At 40.1% G+C, this 19,901-nt stretch overlaps 1 protein-coding gene across 1 annotated transcript in view; it reads left to right on the forward strand.

Annotated features, from left to right (window-relative positions):
- The window catches only part of LOC132829949 (exostosin-1-like), a 267,128-nt gene that overhangs the window by 240,534 nt on the left and 6,693 nt on the right, over positions 1-19,901 (forward strand). Inside the window, exons 8-10 of the mRNA XM_060847376.1 lie at positions 11,010-11,099; positions 15,491-15,651; positions 16,375-16,546. Of these exons, the coding sequence (XP_060703359.1) occupies positions 11,010-11,099; positions 15,491-15,651; positions 16,375-16,546 (423 nt within the window). The remainder of the gene's footprint in view (positions 1-11,009; positions 11,100-15,490; positions 15,652-16,374; positions 16,547-19,901) is intronic.

Below are 19,901 nucleotides of genomic sequence, written 5' to 3' on the forward strand. Positions count from 1 at the left end.
CCTACCTGTCTTTGTACCATCAGAAAATTTGACAATCAGAACCTTTTATCCCTTCATTGAAGTAATTTATATGAATTATAAATAATTGAGATCTCAAAACTGATTCCTGTGGCACACTACCCAATTTCTAATTTGCCAATTAGAAAAATTTCTGCCTATTCGCTGCTTCCTGTTAACTAGCCAATCTTTGATCCATGACAATAGGTTACCCCTATATGATGGGAATTTATTTTATGTAATAAACTTTAATGTAGCACCTGAACAAATATCTTCTGAAAATCTAAGTACATTACATCCATCGGAACCCTTAATCCCATGGTACACGTTACTTCGACAAAGATTTCCAGTAGTTTGTTTAAACATGATTTCAATTCTACAAAATCATGTTGATCCTACCTGGTTGCCTTGAAATTGTCCAAGTGCCCTGTTATAACTTCTTTAATAATGGATTCAAACATTTTCTCTATGACAGATGCTAAGCTAACTGTCCTGCATTTTCCTGCTTTCTATCTCTCCCACTTTTGAAAAAGGAATTATATTTGCTAACTTTGAATCTAATGACACTGTCCCTAAATCAAGGAGGAAAGTGGAAAATTATCTCAACTATCTCCCTGGCCGCTTCTTTTAAGACCCTATAGTGAAGTCCATTAGGAACTTGTCAGCTCACAACTCCAACAATTTGCTTGTTACCACTTCTCTAGTGATTGTGAATTTCTTGAGTTCCTCTACCTTTTCCATTTCCTCATTAATTACTGCTTTTGGGGTAGTATTTCTATCCTCTAAAGTGAAGAAAGATGCAAAGTATTCAATTCATCTGTAAATTCCTTATTTTCCATTATTAATTTCCCAGTCCCACTTTCTGAAGGAGCTGTGTTCACTTTGTTAACTCTTCTTGAACTATTTATAGATACTCTTCCTACCTGTTTACATATTTCTGGCTTGCTTTCTCTTGCACTGTAATCTTTCTCTTAAATTTTTGGATTTTTTTTATTTTTTCCAGTCTTCTGACAACATGAGATGCAATTCTGCTATTGGGCAGCACTTTTTGAACAATCCCAAATTACACTAACAACAAATTTAAGAAGTCTCACTCGGGGTCACAAAGTAGCTTATTTATATTTGTTAGAAGCTACATATATTCATAGATCCTTGTATATTGAAGGAGAAATGAAGTTGTCCAGACATGTGTCTTTTTAATTCAATAAGAGCTTGGTGATTCTGCTTGTATTCCCCACAATCAATCTATTGGAGTTGACTTGGCTTTTATGAATTTAAATGAAAATTTTCATAGGATCATACAGAACAGAAGAGGCTTTTAGGCCCATTGAATCTGGACTGTTTTAGAGCACTCTCCAAGGCATTGCCTCAATCTCAGAGTCCACATACCAACTAATCAACCCCCTGTTTCTTTTGCAATGCAGTTTGTTGTTTCCATTAAAATTTGGTATTTATGCAAAAGTCCTGATGAGTACACATCTAAACATGCAATGGCATATCTTTTTTTCTAGCAATACTCAAGTTATGTATTGTTTAGTAGCTACATGTCAAAATATTTAGAATTGAATGACACTGAAGGGCAGACATTGATATCCCCTCTTACTCAGATGAACTGGTCTCATAGCTTGAATGGTGGTTAGGATCTGAACAGTATAAATCCGGACACTTGGATGAAATATAATAGGGAAAATAATGCTCATTCAACCAATGCCCATAACCATAGATTAGACTTACAGTGTGGAAACAGGCCCTTCGGCCCAACAAGTCCACACCGACCCGCCGAAGCGCAACCCACCCATACCCCTACATTTACCCCTTACCTAACACTACGGGCAATTTAGCTTGGCCAATTCACCTGACCCGCACATCTTTGTGACTGTGGGAGGAAACCGGAGCACCCGGAGGAAACCCACGCAGACACAGGGAGAACGTGCAAACTCCACACAGTCAGTCGCCTGAGTCGGGAATTGAACCCGGGTCTACAGGCGCTGTGAGGCAGCAGTGCTAACCACTGTGCCACCGTGCCGCCCACCATAACACAGATCATTCTAGGAAGGGCAAAAGCTGACTGTCAAATGCAATGTGTCAATCAATGACCCCATTAAGGTTTAAGGCAAATGATGCTAACCATGCTCCAGTATCAATACAAGGTGCCCATTGTTACACATTAAGCACATTGGTTGTTTCAGGCATTCTTCTCACCTCATTAACCCTCCGATAAAGCATTTTGTTGATGGCTGAGTGATGTTCACTCTTTATCCTGATGAAGACTCCAGAAAGGCATTCCTTTACTTGTCATTGCCGGGTAATGATTGTTTATACCATCCACTGATTTTTGGCAGCAAAAACACCAGTGCCACCACTACATGCGATGGGAACCATCCTATTTCATACTGGATTCTTTTGACTGACAGTGAGGTTTTCAATCTGCACAGTAATAAAGCACCAAGAACTCCAGAATCAATTCCTGGAATATAAGTTCTTGTGCTCCCAGTCAAACTCGACCATTTCTTTGTTTACTGCTGAAGAATCTTAATAACTATCAAAAGCAGAACAATATATAAACAGTTGAGATAGGTTTCAACACAATATTTATTGATTGTGTTGAAATCTATCACTATTGTCAGCCAATTAGTGAAATAAACTTGCATTTATATAGCACCTTCTAAGACCACAGGATATCCTAAAGTGCACTGCAGTCAATTGTAGACTTTTGAAGTTTAGTGAATGTGGTAATATAGGAAATTCAGCAGCCAATTGAAGCACAGCAAGCTCCCACAGACATCAATGTAATGATTGAATAATCTGCTTTCATGATGTTGAACACGGGATGAATGAAGGCCATAGCACCAGAGAATAACTCTCCTGCTCCTCTTTGGAAAAGTGCCAGGAGTTCTTCATCATTGTCGTGGAGGTACAGATGGTGCCTCAGTTTCTCATCTCATTCAGGAAACAGCACATCTGTCAGTGCAACACTCAAAGCACACTACACTGAGGTGTCAGCCTTGATTTTAATGCTTGAGTCTTGGAGGGAGACTCAAATTCTCAACCACCTGACTTAGAAGTGAGAGTGCTCCTTGCTGACCAAGAAGTGCTACATCATGAGCTGAGGCAAAACCTGTGGTGGAATCACAGCAAATAACTATTTTCCAACAAATCAAAGCTGTAATTGCCCGCACAACAGCAACTCCAATTTGCACAGACTCTGCACCTATAACAACATACTGAGCTTTTGACTGAATCACTAGCAACAGAAACACAAGAGCAGAATGATTTCTCCAATAAAATGCAGAAGGTGAAGGATAATTAGGTACTACAAATGATTTTCCTTAAAATCAATCCCAGTCACCTACAGAAAGTGCGGTTTCCAGGAGAATTACGCAAGCGTCTCAATTCTGACTAGGACTAATAATATCACTCTGTACAGTCAGATCTTTAAACTTTGACAGACGTGTTGTTTAAGAGACAAATAGATGATTATTTTTAAGGTTGGACCTTTCGGATTGAATTGAAATAATCTACAGGAGAAGTCATAAACAGCCTGAAAGGTTAACTACATCAATCACAATGAACAAGCATCAAACAAAGCTTGAGATCACAGTGAGCTTTCTTCCCATAAAGTGGTGTTTCCATGGAATGCATTTCCCACGAAAGCTTATTGTCCCAATTAACACCTTTTAAATTGAGCTGGCTGAATATCTGATTAGGAACAGATGGTGATGATTAAATCTGTGTGAAACTGCATGTTTCTTGAATAATTCCATGGAAACTTGTCACCTAGAAAAGTAAATGCTCGAAGATGAACACAATAGAAATTTTGGAATTAAGGCATGGAAAGACGTTCCACATAACCTTACCTCGGAAAAATGGGCTTGTGCTGTGGTAGTCTGTGACCAGAATATTTTCAGCATGGAAGCAGACTGTGCTGCTACAGGAGCTGCTCACCCCTCCATGCCCTTTAATATTTAACATGGTGCAAATTGACTCTCATGCCACAGTCCAAGCATATTGTCCAGTTCATTCCACATACCTTTCAATATTCAACCCATTTGACCTCAATCTCCATATCCTTTCATATCTCCCACTCTGGCCCTTCAATATCCTGCTATTCCCTTCATACATTAATCTGATTGGCCAGTCAGGCGTCCACCTCCACTTTGGAAGAATGTGATAAATGATTTGGATGCAAGCATGAGAGGTATAGTTAGTAAGTTTGCTGATGACACCAAAATTGGATGTATAATGGACAGCAAAGAAGGTTACTTCAGATTACAAGGGGATCTTGATCAGATGGGCCAATGGGCTGAGAAGTGGCAGATGGAGTTTAATTCAGATAAATGTGAGATGCTGCATTTTGGGAAAGCAAATCTTAGCAGGACTTACACACTTAATGGTCAGGTCCTAGGAAGTGTTGCTGAACAAAGAGACCTTGGAGTGCAGGTTCATAGCTCCTTGAAAGTAGAGTCGCAGGATATTGAAGAAGGCGTTTGGTATCCTTTCCTTTATTGGTCAGAGTATTGAGTACAGGAGTTGGGAGGATATGTTGCGGCTGTACAGTACATTGGTTAGGCCACTGTTGAAATATTGCGTGCAATTCTGATCTTCTTCCTATCAGAAAGATGTTGGTGAAACTTGAAAGGGTTCAGAAAAGATTTACAAGGATGTTGCTAGGGTTGGAGGATTTGAGCTATAGGGAGAGGTAGAATAGGCTAGGGCTGTTTTCCCTGGAGTGTCAGAGGCTGAGGGGTGACCTCATAGAGGTTTATGAAATCATGAGGGGCATGGACAGGATAAATAGAAAAAGTGTTTTCCCTGGGTTGGGGGGAGTGCAGAACTAGAGGGCATAGGTTTGAGTTGAAAGGGGAAAGATATGAAAAAGACTAAGGGATAACTTTTTCACTCAGAGATGGTACATGTCTGGAATGAGCTGCCAGAGGAAGTGGTGGAGGCTGGTACAATTGCAACATTTAAAAGGCATCTGGATGGGTATATGAATAGGAAGGGTTTGGAGGGATATGGTCCAGGTGCTGGCAGGTGGGACTAGATTGGGTTGGGATATCTGGTCGGCATGGACGAGTTGGACCAAAAGGTCTGTTTCCATGCTGTACATCTCCATGACTCTATGACTCTAATTTATGGAAGCAGTAACAAATGGTTTGTAGGAGAGATTTCTACATTCCACCTTTGATGGAAAGATTTTATTCACTTGCATTTTATCATTGTGCTGATTGCTATTTTGCTTACCTCAGCCGTTTGTTGCCTTGTGATGAGGGGAACATGGTGAATGTTGAGATTAGAGATAAAAGTTTGATTAGTCTGGATCACATTGACATAAGTAGGGAAGATGTGTTGGGTAGGCTAGAGGTTATTAAGGTGGGCAAATCCCAGGACCGGATGGGATCTATCCCAGGTTGCTAAGGGAGGTGAGAGAGGAAATAGCTGGGGCCCTGACAGATATCTTTGTGGCATCCTTAAATACAGATGAGGTGCCGGAGGGCTGGAGGGTTGCTCATGTTGTCCCTCTGTACAAGAAGGGTAGTAGGGATATTCCAGGTAATTACAGACCAGTGAGCCTGATGTTAGTGATGGGAAAGTTGCTGAAGAAGGTACTGAGGGATAGGATCTATTTATATTTAGCAAAGAATGGGCTTATCAGTGATAGGCAACATGTTTTTGTGTGGGGGAGATTGTGCCTTACCAACTTAAGAGTTCTTCGAGGAAGTGATCAAGTTGTTAGGTGAAGGAATAGCTGTTGATGTCATATACATGGACTTCAGTAAGGTATTTGATAAGGTTCCCCAGGTAGACTAATGGAGAAAGTGAAGTCACATGGTGTGCAGGGTGTTCTAGCCAGGTGGATAAAGAACTGGTTGAGCAACAGGAGACAGAGAGTAGTTGTTGAAGGGAGTTTCTTGAAATGGAGAAAGGTGACCAGTGATGTTCCACAGGGGTCAGTGTTGGGGCCACTGTTGTTTGCAATGTACATAAGTAATCTGGAAGAGGGCACTGTTGGATGATCAACAAGTTTGCAGATGACACAATGATTGGTGGAGTAGCAGAAAGCATAAGGGACTGTCAGAGAATACAGGAGGATATAGATATACTGGAGAGTTGGGCAGAAAGTGGCAGATGATTTTCAATCCAGACAGATGTGAGATGATGCATTTAGGCAAGACTAATTCTAGAGCGAATTATACAATGAATGGAAGAGCCATGGGAAACATTGATGAGCAGAGAGATCTGGAGTGCAGGTCCATTGTACCCTGAAGTTTGCTGCATAGGTGGATAGAGTGGTCAAGAAGACGTATAGTATGCTTGCCTTCATTGGACGGGGTATTGAGTACAAGAGCTGGCAAAACATGTTAAAATTGTATAAGACATTGGTTCGGCTGCATTTAGAATGCTATGTACATTTCTGGTTGCCACATTAGGATATGGATGCTTTGGAGAGGGTGCAGAGAAGGTTTACGAGGATGTTGCCTGGTAAGGAAGGTGCTAGCTATGAAGAGAGGTTGAGTAGGTTAGGTTTATTTTCATTAGAAAAAAGGAACTTGAGGGGGGACCTGATTGAGGTTTACAAAATCATGAAGAGTATAGACAGGGTGTTGAGACAAGCTTTTTCCCAGGGTGAAGGATTCAATAATGAGATGTCACTCTTTCAAGGTGAGAGGTGGAAAGTTTAAGGGGGATACACGTGGCAAGTACTTCACACAGAGGGTGGTGGGCGTTTGGAACGCGTTGCCAGCAGAGGTGGTAGAGGCAGGCATGATAGATTCATTTAAGATGCATCTGGACAGATGCATGAGTAGGTGGTGAGCAGAGGGATACAGATGCTTAGGAATTGGGCGACATGGATTTGGATCGGCTCAGGCTTGGAGGGCCGAAGGGCCTGTTCCTGGGCTGTAAATTTTCTTTGTTCTCTTTGTTTTTTGATATTCATTTGAAGGGAGATGATTTGCAGTGATCTGATAAAAGAGCAAAGGAAATAGTTAATTGGATAGATCTTCCAAAATGATCTAATAGACCTCCTCCTCCTGGGCTGCATCATTTGATGATTCCATGATCTCATTATAATCACCTTTATAGTGTCGGTGAGAAAAGCACAACTTTTACATAATCCCTTTGTGCCTGATACCCCCATCAACCCTGGTGACACTCTCCTAACTCTATACTTCACCTTTTTCACTCCATTCAGCTATGATGGAACTAAAATTGCTTCTCATAGTCATAGAGATGTACAGCATGGAACACCCCTTCGGTCCAACCCGTCCATGCCAACCAGATATCCCAACCCAATCTAGTCCCACCTGCCAGCACCCGGCCCATATCCCTCCAAACCCTTCCTATTCATATACCCATCTAAATGCCTCTTAAATGTTGCAATTGTACCAGCCTCCACCACCTCCTCTGGCAGCTTATTTCATACACGTACCACTCTCTGCATGAAAAAGTTGCCCCTTAGGTCTCTTTTATATCTTTCCCCTCTCACCCTAAACCTATGCCCTCTAGTTCTGGACTCCCCGACCCCAGGGAAAATACTTTGTCTATTTATCCTATCCATGCCCTTCATAATTTTATAAACTGGCCTGAGAAATGAACCAGCTTTTTCAGCTGAAATAATTTCTTATTCTCTGCTCGTCATATTATTCAGATTTGTGTGCAGTTTGGTAATTCATGGTTGATTGGATTCTGACAATTATCATAATCATGTTGTAACACTCAAAATATACATCAACTACACACATTAATTTATTCATTGCAAAATATTACTAATGAACATTCCTGCTAACCTGGTGATTAATATCGTTTTATAGGCAGAACTGTTTAGTACTTGATCAATTTCTTCACTTTGCCCTAGTGTCTGTCCTTTCCAATGACTTTTGGCAGCAGCCATTGACTTGATTAATATGCTTCCAGAGCTCCACTCAACTTCATTTTGCCAAATGCTTGGTTCTTCATTTTTAATTAATTTAATTTTAAAGTTAATTTGTGAGATGTGGGCATCACTGGCTGGCCAGCATTTATTGACCATCCCTAGTTGTCCTTGAGAAGGTGGTGGTGAACTGTCTTCTTGAACAGCTGCAGTTCATCTACTCTGAGTTGACCCATGATGCCATTAGAGAGAGAATTCCAGGATTTCAACCCAGTGACAGTGAGGGAATGGTGATATTTTTCCAAGTCAGGATTGTTAATGCCTTAGATGGGAACTTGGAAGTAGTGGTGGTCCCTTCTATTTGTTGCTCTTGTCCTTCTAGATGGAACTGGCCATGGGTTTGGAAGGTGCTGTCTGAGAATCTTTTGTGAATTTCTGCAGGGCATCTAGTGGATAGTATATACTGTTGCTACTGAGCAATAGTGGTGGAGGTAGTGGATGCGAGTAGATGTCATGCCAGTGAAGCAGGCTGCTTTATGCTGGGTGGTGTCAAGCTTTATATGTTGTTCGAGCTGCACTCATTCAAGCAGTGGGGTGTATTCCATCACACTCCTGACTTGTGCTTTGTAGATGGTGGATGTTTGTCCAAGATATTGCTTCTCTTCTGATGCTTTACCATATTCCTTCACAGTGTCATGTGTTTTGTTGAGTTACCTTGTTTGTCCAAGGTATTGTTTTTCTGATCCTTTGGCATATTCCTTCACAGTGCCAAGTGCCTTGTTGAATCACCCAGCCTTTGATAAGTTTTCATTATTTCTCCTTTGAGAGACTAACATCTCAACTGAAACCATGTTCATTTTGGCTGTTGGCCTTGACATTTTTCTCCAACTGTGTGATTTGTCAAAGGATCTTAACTGATAAGTTTAAATTATCAGCTTTAGCTCACTTGGTACCATTCTTGCTTCTGAGTTAGAAGGTGAGGGTTCAGGTCCCACTGCAGGACTTGAGCACAAAGAGATTCTATATAGCACAGGAGAAGTGCTGCTGTTTTGAATGTGTTTGGGTGAGACTTGAAACCAAAAGTCTGTCTATCCTCTTGGCAGAATGTAAAGGCTCCAATGGCACTATTTTGAAGAAGATCAGGGAGTTACTATTCTTCACAAAAACACCACAAAACCAGATTATCTGGTCATATACGGTTTGTAGAATGTTTTGTGCACAAATGGAATGCCATGTTTTCTATATTGTAATTGTGACTTCAAAAGTACTTGACTGACTGCAAACACTATGAGGTGTTCTGGTATTATAAAAGACACTATATAAAAAGCAAGTCTTTTTTTAAATCTCAATATGAACATGTAGCCTCTATTTGCTTGCTGACTAGCTCATGTAAATGCACTTAGGTCACACAGATGCATTTAAGCAACCGCTCGATAAGTACATGTGGGAGGAAAGTGTAGCAGGATATGTTGGAATGAAATGAAGTAAATAAACTGAGAGGATACTTATTATTTTCTACACTGATTGTAGAAGGAATTTTCTAAATATGTACCTTTGTAGTCTGTATTTAACTTCTCTGATATCTACAGCCTGTGGATGGTTTGTATGTGTGTTGTCTTCTGTATACCTCATAAATATTGACAGTACTTATAACCCTGTAAAAAGTGTATACAGCAGCTAAATGCGGCCTGCATAGGATATATGTACAGGTGTGTTTGCAGTCTACAGGCTATTCATTTGTGGTTTGTCACCAGCCTAAAGGTATTCTATTGATAGTTGCACCCACTTTGTATAAGGTACGTATGTAAACTTGGTGCAGCCTCTATATAATCTGTATGTGAATTTTACATAACCTGCATTAATAGAATATTACGTAGTCATGAAATAGTTCTAGCTAAACATAAAATGAACGTTCTTGTGAAAAAGAAAGCTAGATTAATGCTGACCAAAAGGCTTTTGAATTTGACTGAACAATTGTCTAGTAAGAAACTTTTCTTTAAACTTTTTTTTGTCTGTGGATGTGATTAGTAATTTTACTACTGATGTGACCTGCCAATTATATGCTCATAGAACTTTTACCAGGCAATGGAAAAAAATGACTTTGGTTATGCATACAGGTGCCATCTCTACTTATAGATATTTCTAGAGGTGTCATCACGTGACCTCTGACCCTAATCACCTACCCAAATTGCATCCATAATATGTAGCCTGATGTTGTTAGTATTCTTCTTTATATGACTAATCAGAAAACAAATGAATGATTCTTTACTGTTAGTCAAACAAGCTCTTATTCCTGTATTTGTATTAGAATTAATAAACAAAACTACTCAAAGAATTTAAAAATAAGTTTTTTTCTTTTGTTTGTTGGCATGATTTTCTCCAGTGCTGCTGAGTTTACTCTTTCATTCCTGGAAACTCGAATCAATCAGAATGCTGTGTGCGGTGATCCAGGCCCCTTCGCCCTCCTGGTGGCTGGCAAATCTTTCAGCTCTGATAGGCACACTGTAGCTTTAACCATGCTGAAAAGGCAAGCCCTGCACTCAGTATTCTAGGCTGTGCTGAGATAGCACACCAGCACCAAGACAGAATAAAAATATCAGCCAAGTTTCTTACTATCAATCACTGCCATGCAGCTCCTGCATCTGTGGTCATTAGGTAATGACTTGAGACTATGCACGGACAGCTCCAATAAGCATTACAAAGTGAACAAATGTTAGCTGTTGAGCCAAATCCTGCAGCAAATCAACTTACCCAGAGAGAGTGACAAACAAGGAGAAAATTAAAGGTAATGTCACCATAGTCTTACCACAGTAGGACTGCTCTCTCATTAGAGGGTGATGACTGGTGGTGATATAACCTGAGGTCACCACATGTAAGGCGAGAGGAGATGTGGTAACCTCAACTGTTCGTGTCACTCTGCATCACCAGCCATCTGGCCAACTGAGCTTTACCTAAGGAGAAGGTTACTCACTACTGTGTTAAAGCCTTATTTTCTCCCCCTTTCTCCTAAGGGAGCTGCATATTCATCAGGTATCTCGCCCCATGTGTTAGTCTTCACCTGTGTGATGTTAACTTTATAAGAACACAGTACTTCGTTTGGGAAGATCTCATATTAATTCCAATACTTCTTCCTTTCAAGGCCATAAGTAGTCGCTTCTTTCCCTATGATGCCATAACAACAGATGCTGTGCTAAGCCTGGATGAGGACACCGTACTCTCCACCAATGAGGTACCTCAATTCCCTAATCTGTTGTACACTCTGTGAAAAGAATGTATACTTATTATTACTTATTATTTAAATGTCTATGTAAAATTTCTAATTTCATAAAGAATTTAAAAATAGACAGTGCAAGGAATGAAGAATGATGCAATCCAATTCTGAAGCGAATATTGACCAGTAAGTGGCAGATGCAGTTTAAAGTAATTAATGTCAGGAAAGACTCAAGAATGGGTACATATATTATCTAGAATAGAAATATGACCAGTTAAAACATGTAAGGATTTTTAAGGAAAAAATTGAAAGGATATAAGCATCCTTGGCAAGGCTAGGATTTGTTGCCCATGTCTAACTGTCCAAGAGAAAATGATGGTGAGCTGCTTTCTTGAATTGCTGTTGTGTGTGTGATGAAGGTGCTCCTACAATATTATTTGTTACTGAGTTCTAGAATATTGACCCTGGGTGAATGAACAACAATATATTTCTAAGTCAGGATGATGTATGGCTTGGAGGGGATCCTGGAGATGGCAGTGTTCTCTTGAAGCTGCTGCCCTTTCCTTCCAGGTGGTAGATGTTTCAGGTTTGTGAGACATTGTTGAAGTAGCCTTTGCTAGTTGCTGAATGCACATTGGGTAATAAATCATTCTGTCTTAGTATCAGTTCAATGTTCCGCTACAGTAGAAAAGGACAAATAAGAAACTGGGTTACAGGAGCAAAGAAATGAATGCTAATCAAAAGATGTATTCTAAAGCTGAATCATGTATTAGTCAGACCACTTTTGAAATCAAACTGCAAAGACAGTATCAGGACTTTAAATAATAAAGGAAGGTAAAAATTCAAAAGGTCACCATGCTTTCTTTTGTAAAGAGACTTTGATGTTTATAAAATCAATTGACAGAGCTAGACAAGGCAACTTGTCAACTATTTGTCAAACATTGTAGTGCTAGGGGATATCATTTTACATTGAAGAAGTAGAACACAAGAAACAAAGACAGAAGGAAGTTTTGGATGTAAAGACTAATGAAAATATGGAGTGATATTGAGGAAGTATATTGATAGGAACAGCATTACATAGAATAACATGGATAAAGGCTTTTCAGCTGGATCAGACATTAGTCTTCCACTCAAACCTGGAACTGGTTTCTAGATACAGTTTGGTGTACTTCTGAAGAGGGACGAGACAAAGATATTTAGGGAAAACAATGCCCAGATATTCCGGTAGCCAGAGAGTCTTTGAAACAGTTTAGACTTGGAGTTACATGTCACAATACTGACTGTCTTTGATCAAAGGATCACCAGCGCCACCCCTCCCAACCCCACAAGTGACAAAGTGCTTGTCTGGTTGCGTCGCTCCTTCATCACTACCATCTGATGAAGGAGCGTTGCTCTGAAAGCTAGTGCTTCCAATTAAACCTGTTGGACTATAACCTGGTGTTGTGTGATTTTTAACTTTGTACACCCCTGTCCAACACCAGTATCTCCAAATCTTGTCTGGTTGCAACTTTCATGAATGCCTCATACTAACCAGTCCATTTGGAGCCAGGTTAATCACAACAGCAGCAGGTTGAGACTCTCAACTGGTTATTCATTGGCCTCAATTCGCAAAGGAGCAAGAAGGTTGACTCTGAACCTTCCTCCTCAGGACTTAGTTCTGCAGAGGCAGACACTGATGGATCAGACCAAAAGCAATGCTGCCTTTTAAATGGCCGTCCCACATCAAGCTCACCACCTTTGAGAGCACAAAATTCTTGCCACAATGTCTTTCACTCTCTATCTTTCACTTTTTAAGTCTATTTTTGCTCTTTCCGAACTGTTTTTATTCTTTCCATGTTTGCCACCTCTTTATTACAACTCTCTTTCTATTCCTTCACTTTCATTATTTACATCTTTTACACCTTCACCCTCAAAAACAAGGTTCCATTATTAGCTAACCACTCGTTTCTTCTCCTTAATTGGTACTTTATTTTCTAGACTGTAAACACGCTAAATATCAAACATCCCTCCAGTTGAGTTCCTGGAACGAGAGGTATTTTTCTTTATTAATTGAGGGGATCTGGGTCTCACTGGCTGGGCCAACATTTATCATCCAACTCTGAAAATCCTTAAGAAGCTGGTGATGATGAGCTGTTCTTGAACCATTGCAGTCCTTGAGATGTCAGTGTACTGAAAGGATATAACCGATCAGCCAGGGGCCAATTTTGTGTCTTTTCACTTCTGATTAATTTATCCTAAATCTGTTAGTATCCACGGTTTGATATACAAATTACTGGCAGTATGGAATTAAGCTTTATAAGTTGCCCCAAGGCTCCTTGGTGTTCACTCAACTGTGCCACATAAATGGGAAACTTTGGACACTTGGGTGCAAAAGTGCAGTGCAAAACTGATCCTAAATGTGACCATAAATATCAATGGTTGTATTCACCTTTTCAGGAGGATGGGTGGCGATGGAGTCAAAAACAGAAATTAAGATTCACATCACTCGTATTGTGATGTTCTTGAGCATTATCTCTGAGTGGGCTACTACTGGGATTTTGATCCTTGTTACATAGCAATAGATGCACTGCATTCGACTGACTTCAGAGGCTGGAAAGTTCAAAATTTCAATTGAATGTCCACCCTCTGGCAAAGAACAGACATTATCATCCATTGTTAGTTGTTTTTCACAAGGGCTGATGCAATAACCCAAAGGCATAAATGATTGAGTGGTTGGCCAACCAGTTAAGTGAAAAAAATAAATTAGCAACTTAGCTCTGTAATGAGTAGATGTGTTCTCACATGCCTCATTCAACTGTGGATGAGATGGTCAGCTCTATTAATATTAATCCTCTTTATATCAAAGTGCATGCCATCAGCGCTTGTCATCTCTGAACTAAGGGAAACAAACAACCCTTGTAAACAAAGTTGGAGTTTGCAGCACAGGCAGATGCTTTCTGATTTCCCCCTGTGTAATAAAGGAGAGAAATAACTTGTATTTCTGTAGGTTTTTCAACACCCGAAGCCCCAGAACTCTTCACAATGATATTCTTTTGAAGTAACTACTTTGATGGAGGAAAGACGAACTGCCAATTGTGAACAGCAGCCTCTGCTAACCAGCTTCAAGATTATCGCCAAGTAATCTTTATTAGGGAGGTTGGTTCTGGAACAATATTGGGCAGGACACCAGTCAGAACGCCTCTGCTTTTCTTCAAAATAGACCTTTGAAGTCGTTTACATTTACCTAACAAAGCAGATGGAGCCTCCATTAAGCATTTGATTTAAAACAGAGACTCGATTCAGAGATGATGCCCATAAAAATTTATATAATGGTAATTCATTTTGAGCTACTGAAGTTTTGATTGACCAATTCAGTAAATAAGTAATTTCTCCCAAAATACTCAACAGACTTTTAGCTGTCCTGTTCAGCAGCCACCTTGAGTTTGATTGTAGGTAAATGAGTAACCTTTTGGCACCTTGACCAATGCTTCCAAAGTACCAATCTTCCCCTTTCTTGTATCAAGCCAAGTCCAGTTCGTCCAATATCCCTCTGCTTGCTGATGTGCATTGGCTCCCAGCTCGGAAATGGCTAGACTTTAAAATTGTCATCCTTGTTTTAAAATCCTTCAATTCCCTCTTATTTGATTAACCTCCTTCCCTCCACTCCCAAATTTGCCTTCTTTTGTATTGGTGATTTTCACTGTTCTATTGTGGCAGCTCAAGTTCTTTTTCTTCCACTACTCTTTATTTTCTTAGGATACCCTATAAAACCTATCTCTTTGACCAAGCTTTTGTCCACATGAATCTACGATCTCCTTTTTGGGATGATATCAAATTTTGTTTAAAATTTGATTCTGTTTGATCGGGAATGCCAGCTCTGGTTCCCATTCCTAGGTATTAAGCAGTAACTTGTGCGAGAATGTACTTGTGTTTGCGTGATACCTCCTTGATTAAACAATCAGGGTTGAAATCTTTATATGGAGTCAGCTATTACGAGGGGGCATAGCTTTAAATTAAGGGGTGGTAGGTCTCGGATTGATGTTAGGGGTAGATTCTTTACTCAGTGAGTCGTGAGTTCATGGAATGCCCTGCCAGTAACAGTGGTGGACTCTCCCTCTTTATGGGCATTTAAACGGGCATTAGATAGGCATATGGAGAATAGTGGGCTAGTGTAGGTTAGGTGGGCTTGGATCGGTGCAACATCGAGGGCCAAAGGGCCTGTACTGCGCTGTATTTTTCTATGTTCTATGTTCTATATGAACAACGGACCTCTGGATCAACTACTAGCAATCAATAGAATGACATATTTCAGAGAGAAGGACAGAGCATAAAGCAATGCAAGCTTACTGACATTACAACAGCTACGTTAACACTGGTCACATGTTTCAAAGGCACAGCCTGATAAGCCATTGTTTTTTCTCTTTCTCTAGATTGACTTTGCATTCATTGTGTGGTGCAGCTTCCCTGACCGGATTGTAGGTTACCCAGCTCGCAGTCATTTCTGGGACAGCAGTAAAGGATTATGGGGTTACACATCAAAATGGACCAACGAATATTCCATGGTTTTAACTGGAGCAGCATTTTACCACAGGTACCAAAACTCAAAAGAAAAGATGACTCCTGCTCCTGTAAGATGCTTAGAGACCTCGAAAGACCTGGGATGAGATGCTTTACTAGCACTCACCCCAAATCAATACGCCAAGTCCTACCATGCCCAGTAGATGTTGGCTCCTTCTAAATCAGGAAGTCAAAAAATTATTTTGGTATTTTGCATATTTCATGTTGAAACTGAGTTCCATATTTATTTGACTTCCATCTCTGAAGTAAAACTGCCCAGTATTTGCACGGTCCGTAAGTTTCTAATGAATATAAACCAGACACAGAAAGTTTCCTTTTTACTTTGGTTACAAGTCAGTTTTTCCCACTTCATTTCTATGGTTTCATTAGCTGCTGTTACTGATATCATGGCTTTGGATATCTTTTTATCAGCATAATGTTGGATCCCATCCTTTGTCAACTGCTGTAACATGAATCAGTCATTCAGCCCTTCTGCTATTCAGTTAGAACTCCGACAGTGCAGTTTTCTTTCAGCACATACCAGTTCAAGAGCAAGTGTTCTACCACTGTAATCTGACCTTGTCACTAACTTTGCCTGAATCAAAAATTTAATGCAGGACATTTGAGTTTAATATGACTTAGTACCTCAAAGTGACTGATGCATTTCTGATTTAATCACCAGGAGCGCTGCACAGAACAAGCAACTTTGGTTGCTATCTGTGTTTCTGAGCTCTCTTTTTCTTGTGTGCCTTTGTAGATACTACCATCACCTGTTCACACATTACCTGCCAATCAGTTTACATGCGCTCTTGGACCAGACAGCTAACTGCGAAGACATCCTGATGAATTTCTTGGTGTCAGCCGTCACGAAGCTTCCCTCAATCAAAGTCACACAGAAGAAACAATATAAAGAGACGTTGATGCAACAGGTAGGTCAAGTTATTTTTCTCGATGAAGGAACTCTGTGGACAGGGGATTTATTTGTTTATGGGCTTTTCAGAATCATAGCTGAAAAATGGTTTTAATCAGTAGAAACTATTTCCATAAAGAGATGAGTCAATAATCAGCCAGAGCATTGTATCTCATTCTTGACGGCATAGACTTCAGGAAGGATATCATGGACGTGGAGAGGGTACTGAAGCATTTTTTTTGAGGAAGGAATAATTTTGAGCCTTCCTCATTAGGAACATGAAACTAGCCCTTTACTCCTCTGTTAGTTTAATTATTAAAGGATGAGGTCTGCCTGGACTCAGAGACAGCAGAAAAGGTGAGAATAAGACATGAGGCCATTCATCCCCTCAAGCCAGGCCTGCCATTCAGTGAGATAAAAGCTGATCTGTATCTTAACTCAATCCACCATATCCCTGCCTAGTAAAAATCTATCAATCCTAAGTTTAAAATAATTACCTCTACAACAACAGCTTGTATTTTTATTGCACCTTTAACAGAACAAAATTTTCCCAGAGACTTCAAAGAAGTGTTGTGAAGCAATATGTGATCATGAGCCATGTAAGGAGCTATTAGGGCAAGTAAAGATGTTGTTTTAAATCATAGAATCATACAGCATGGCAACAAGCACTTCAGTGCAATTTGTCCATGCCAACCAGGTTTCCCAAACTAAACTAATCCCAATCCCTCGAAACCTTTCCCAATCATATACCTGTTTAAAGGTTCATCTCAAACAAGGAAAGCACATTAGAGAAGCTAAGAGAGAGAATTCATGATTCTTTAGGCTCAGCAGCTGTTTGCATGGCCACCAATAGTGGAACAAGTAAAATTAGAATGTTCAGAGACCTCAGAAGAGTATGGATATCTAAGTGTGTTTGGAAAAATCAGCAGAGGTACTGAGGGGTAAAGCAAAGGAGGGTTTTGACAACAATGAAATGTTTTTAAATCTACAGTTTTTTTTAAATCCGTTTTTTTTCTGGAAGACAATTCCACACTTCTATCACTCCTGGCATGAAGCAGAGTTTCTTGATTTCTCTTGTGAATGATCTTGCTCTGATTTTAAGGTCACCCTTTGTCTAAGACTCTCCTCAACAGCAGAGAAAGTTTCGCTTTACCGACCCTAGCAACAGGAGGAATTTAAAAAATCAGTTAAAGGCACCCTTGGGTGGAGCCAAATTATTTAGTTTCTGATTATCAACATGAAGCTTAAGCTGTATGAAAGAGTCGGGTGAGATCCTGGACCGGGAATAAATAATTAATTAATTATTCAGACATATCAGACATATGTTACATAAAACCCATCATTAGAAATAAATATGAACTGTTAGCTTTGGTTCCATGATTCCATTGCTGAATAATGTTCATGTCATGATAAAATTCCAGTGATTATTCTGTCAGCTGCCTCTCTTTGCCACAATCAATAATCACTCCTGATTAAACCGGTGAATTCCTAATAACACGAGCTGGAACAGGAACATTCTGCTAGCATCAGCAGTCCTGTACGCTAGTTGTGAAAAATTATCCATTTGTAATATTTATGTCTGGCTCAATTTAATTATGGGTACTGCATGCAATTTTTAATTAAAGCCCTTTAAATAATAGATATGATCCTTTCAAATTCAGTTGTTAGCAGTGTTGCCATTAGTGTATCATTTCAAGTAATTGATTTTAGCTTTGTCCTTTGCTCCAACTGCCAGTTCATATTTAATAAAAATACTCACGTTAACATTAATTTCCCCCCGACCCTCACCACTGTCATGACTATCTCTCCAAGATGAGGTTGATAGAAGTAGCAGGAAACCTTGTTTTTAACCTTAGATTAGATTAGATTACTTACAGTGTGGAAACAGGCCCTTCGACCCAACAGGTCCACACCGACCCCCCGAAGCGCAACCCACCCATACCCCTACATTTACCCCTTACCTAACACTACGGGCAATCTATCATGGCCAATTCACCTGACCTGCACATCTTTGGACTGTGGGAGGAAACCGGAGCAGCCAGAGAAAACCCATGCAGACACGGGGAGAATGTGCAAACTCCACACAGTCAATCGTCTGAGGCGGGAATTGAACCCGGGTCTCTGGCGCTGTGAGGCAGCAGTGCTAACCACTGTGCCACCGTGCCACCCACAGAGTGTAATTTCAAAGATCTCCTGTCTTTAACATTCTTTAAGCTTCAACTCATCTAACACTCTGCTAGCCGCATCCTAATCCAGCTTTAGTCATGTTCATCCATCAGTCCTGGAAATTTCCTGGTTGCTCCCAATCTGCAACAACAATGTTACTGAAATGCAGAAGAAGTGGGTTTCAAAAGAGCTCCCAACAAAGTTATGGTACCTCACCTCACCACCTAAAGCTTTGGCCACTTTAACAGTTGTCTGAAGTCTCAGTAATTAGTGGAAATCACTCTCACCACTGAGTCAGAAGAATGACAGTACAAGTCCCACTCCGAGACTTGAGAACATAATCCAGGGAGTGCAGCAAAGGCTTACCAAATTGGTTCACAGGATGACAGGACTGATATATGAGAAGAGATTGTATTCACTGAAGTTTAGAAAACTGAGGTGGGGGAATCCCTTAGTAACCTATAAAATTCTAACATGAAGTTCAGTAAGGCATTTGACAAGGTCCCACATAGAAGGATGGTCCAAAAGGTAAGAACCCATGGAATCCAAGGCAAGTTGGCAAACTGGATCAAAAATGCGCTTACAAATAGGAAGCAAAGAGTGATGTTGAAGGGTTGTTTTTCTGTCTGTGACCAACAGTGTACCACAGGATTGGTGCTGGGATTCTTGCTTTTTGTTATGTAAATTAATCAGTAAGGTAATGATGGGTCATGGGGAAAAGGCAGGAAACTTATCAAATCAGAAATAATCTCACTGAACGTTGGAGCAGACTCGATGGGCTAAATAGCCTGCTTGTAGACACTCCATTGCAGTACTGAGGGCACTGACAGAGATTTCATTATTAGGATGAGATTTTAAACCAAGGTCCTTTAAAAGATGGACTTAAAAGATTCCATGGCTCCATTTTGGCAAAAGATCAGGCAGTCCTCCCTGGTATCCTGTCCAATTTTTATCTGTCAGTAAATCTCAGTAAATCAGATAATCTAATCATAATCACATTGGTATTTTGTGTGAAACTGCTTTGCATAAATCGATTGCTGCATTTCCTACACAAAAGTACATCAGTTTCTGTATGGCACCTTTGCCATGTCTTGAAGTTGGAAGAGACACCATGTATATATTAGTTCTTTTTACAATGGTGAAAGCTGAATTCGACAACCTTCTGGAATTTAAAAAGAAACTAGTCTAATGATAATCATGTAACCACT

The sequence above is a fragment of the Hemiscyllium ocellatum genome, chromosome 30, assembly GCF_020745735.1.
Source record: "Hemiscyllium ocellatum isolate sHemOce1 chromosome 30, sHemOce1.pat.X.cur, whole genome shotgun sequence".
Taxonomy (NCBI): Eukaryota; Metazoa; Chordata; class Chondrichthyes; order Orectolobiformes; family Hemiscylliidae; genus Hemiscyllium; species Hemiscyllium ocellatum.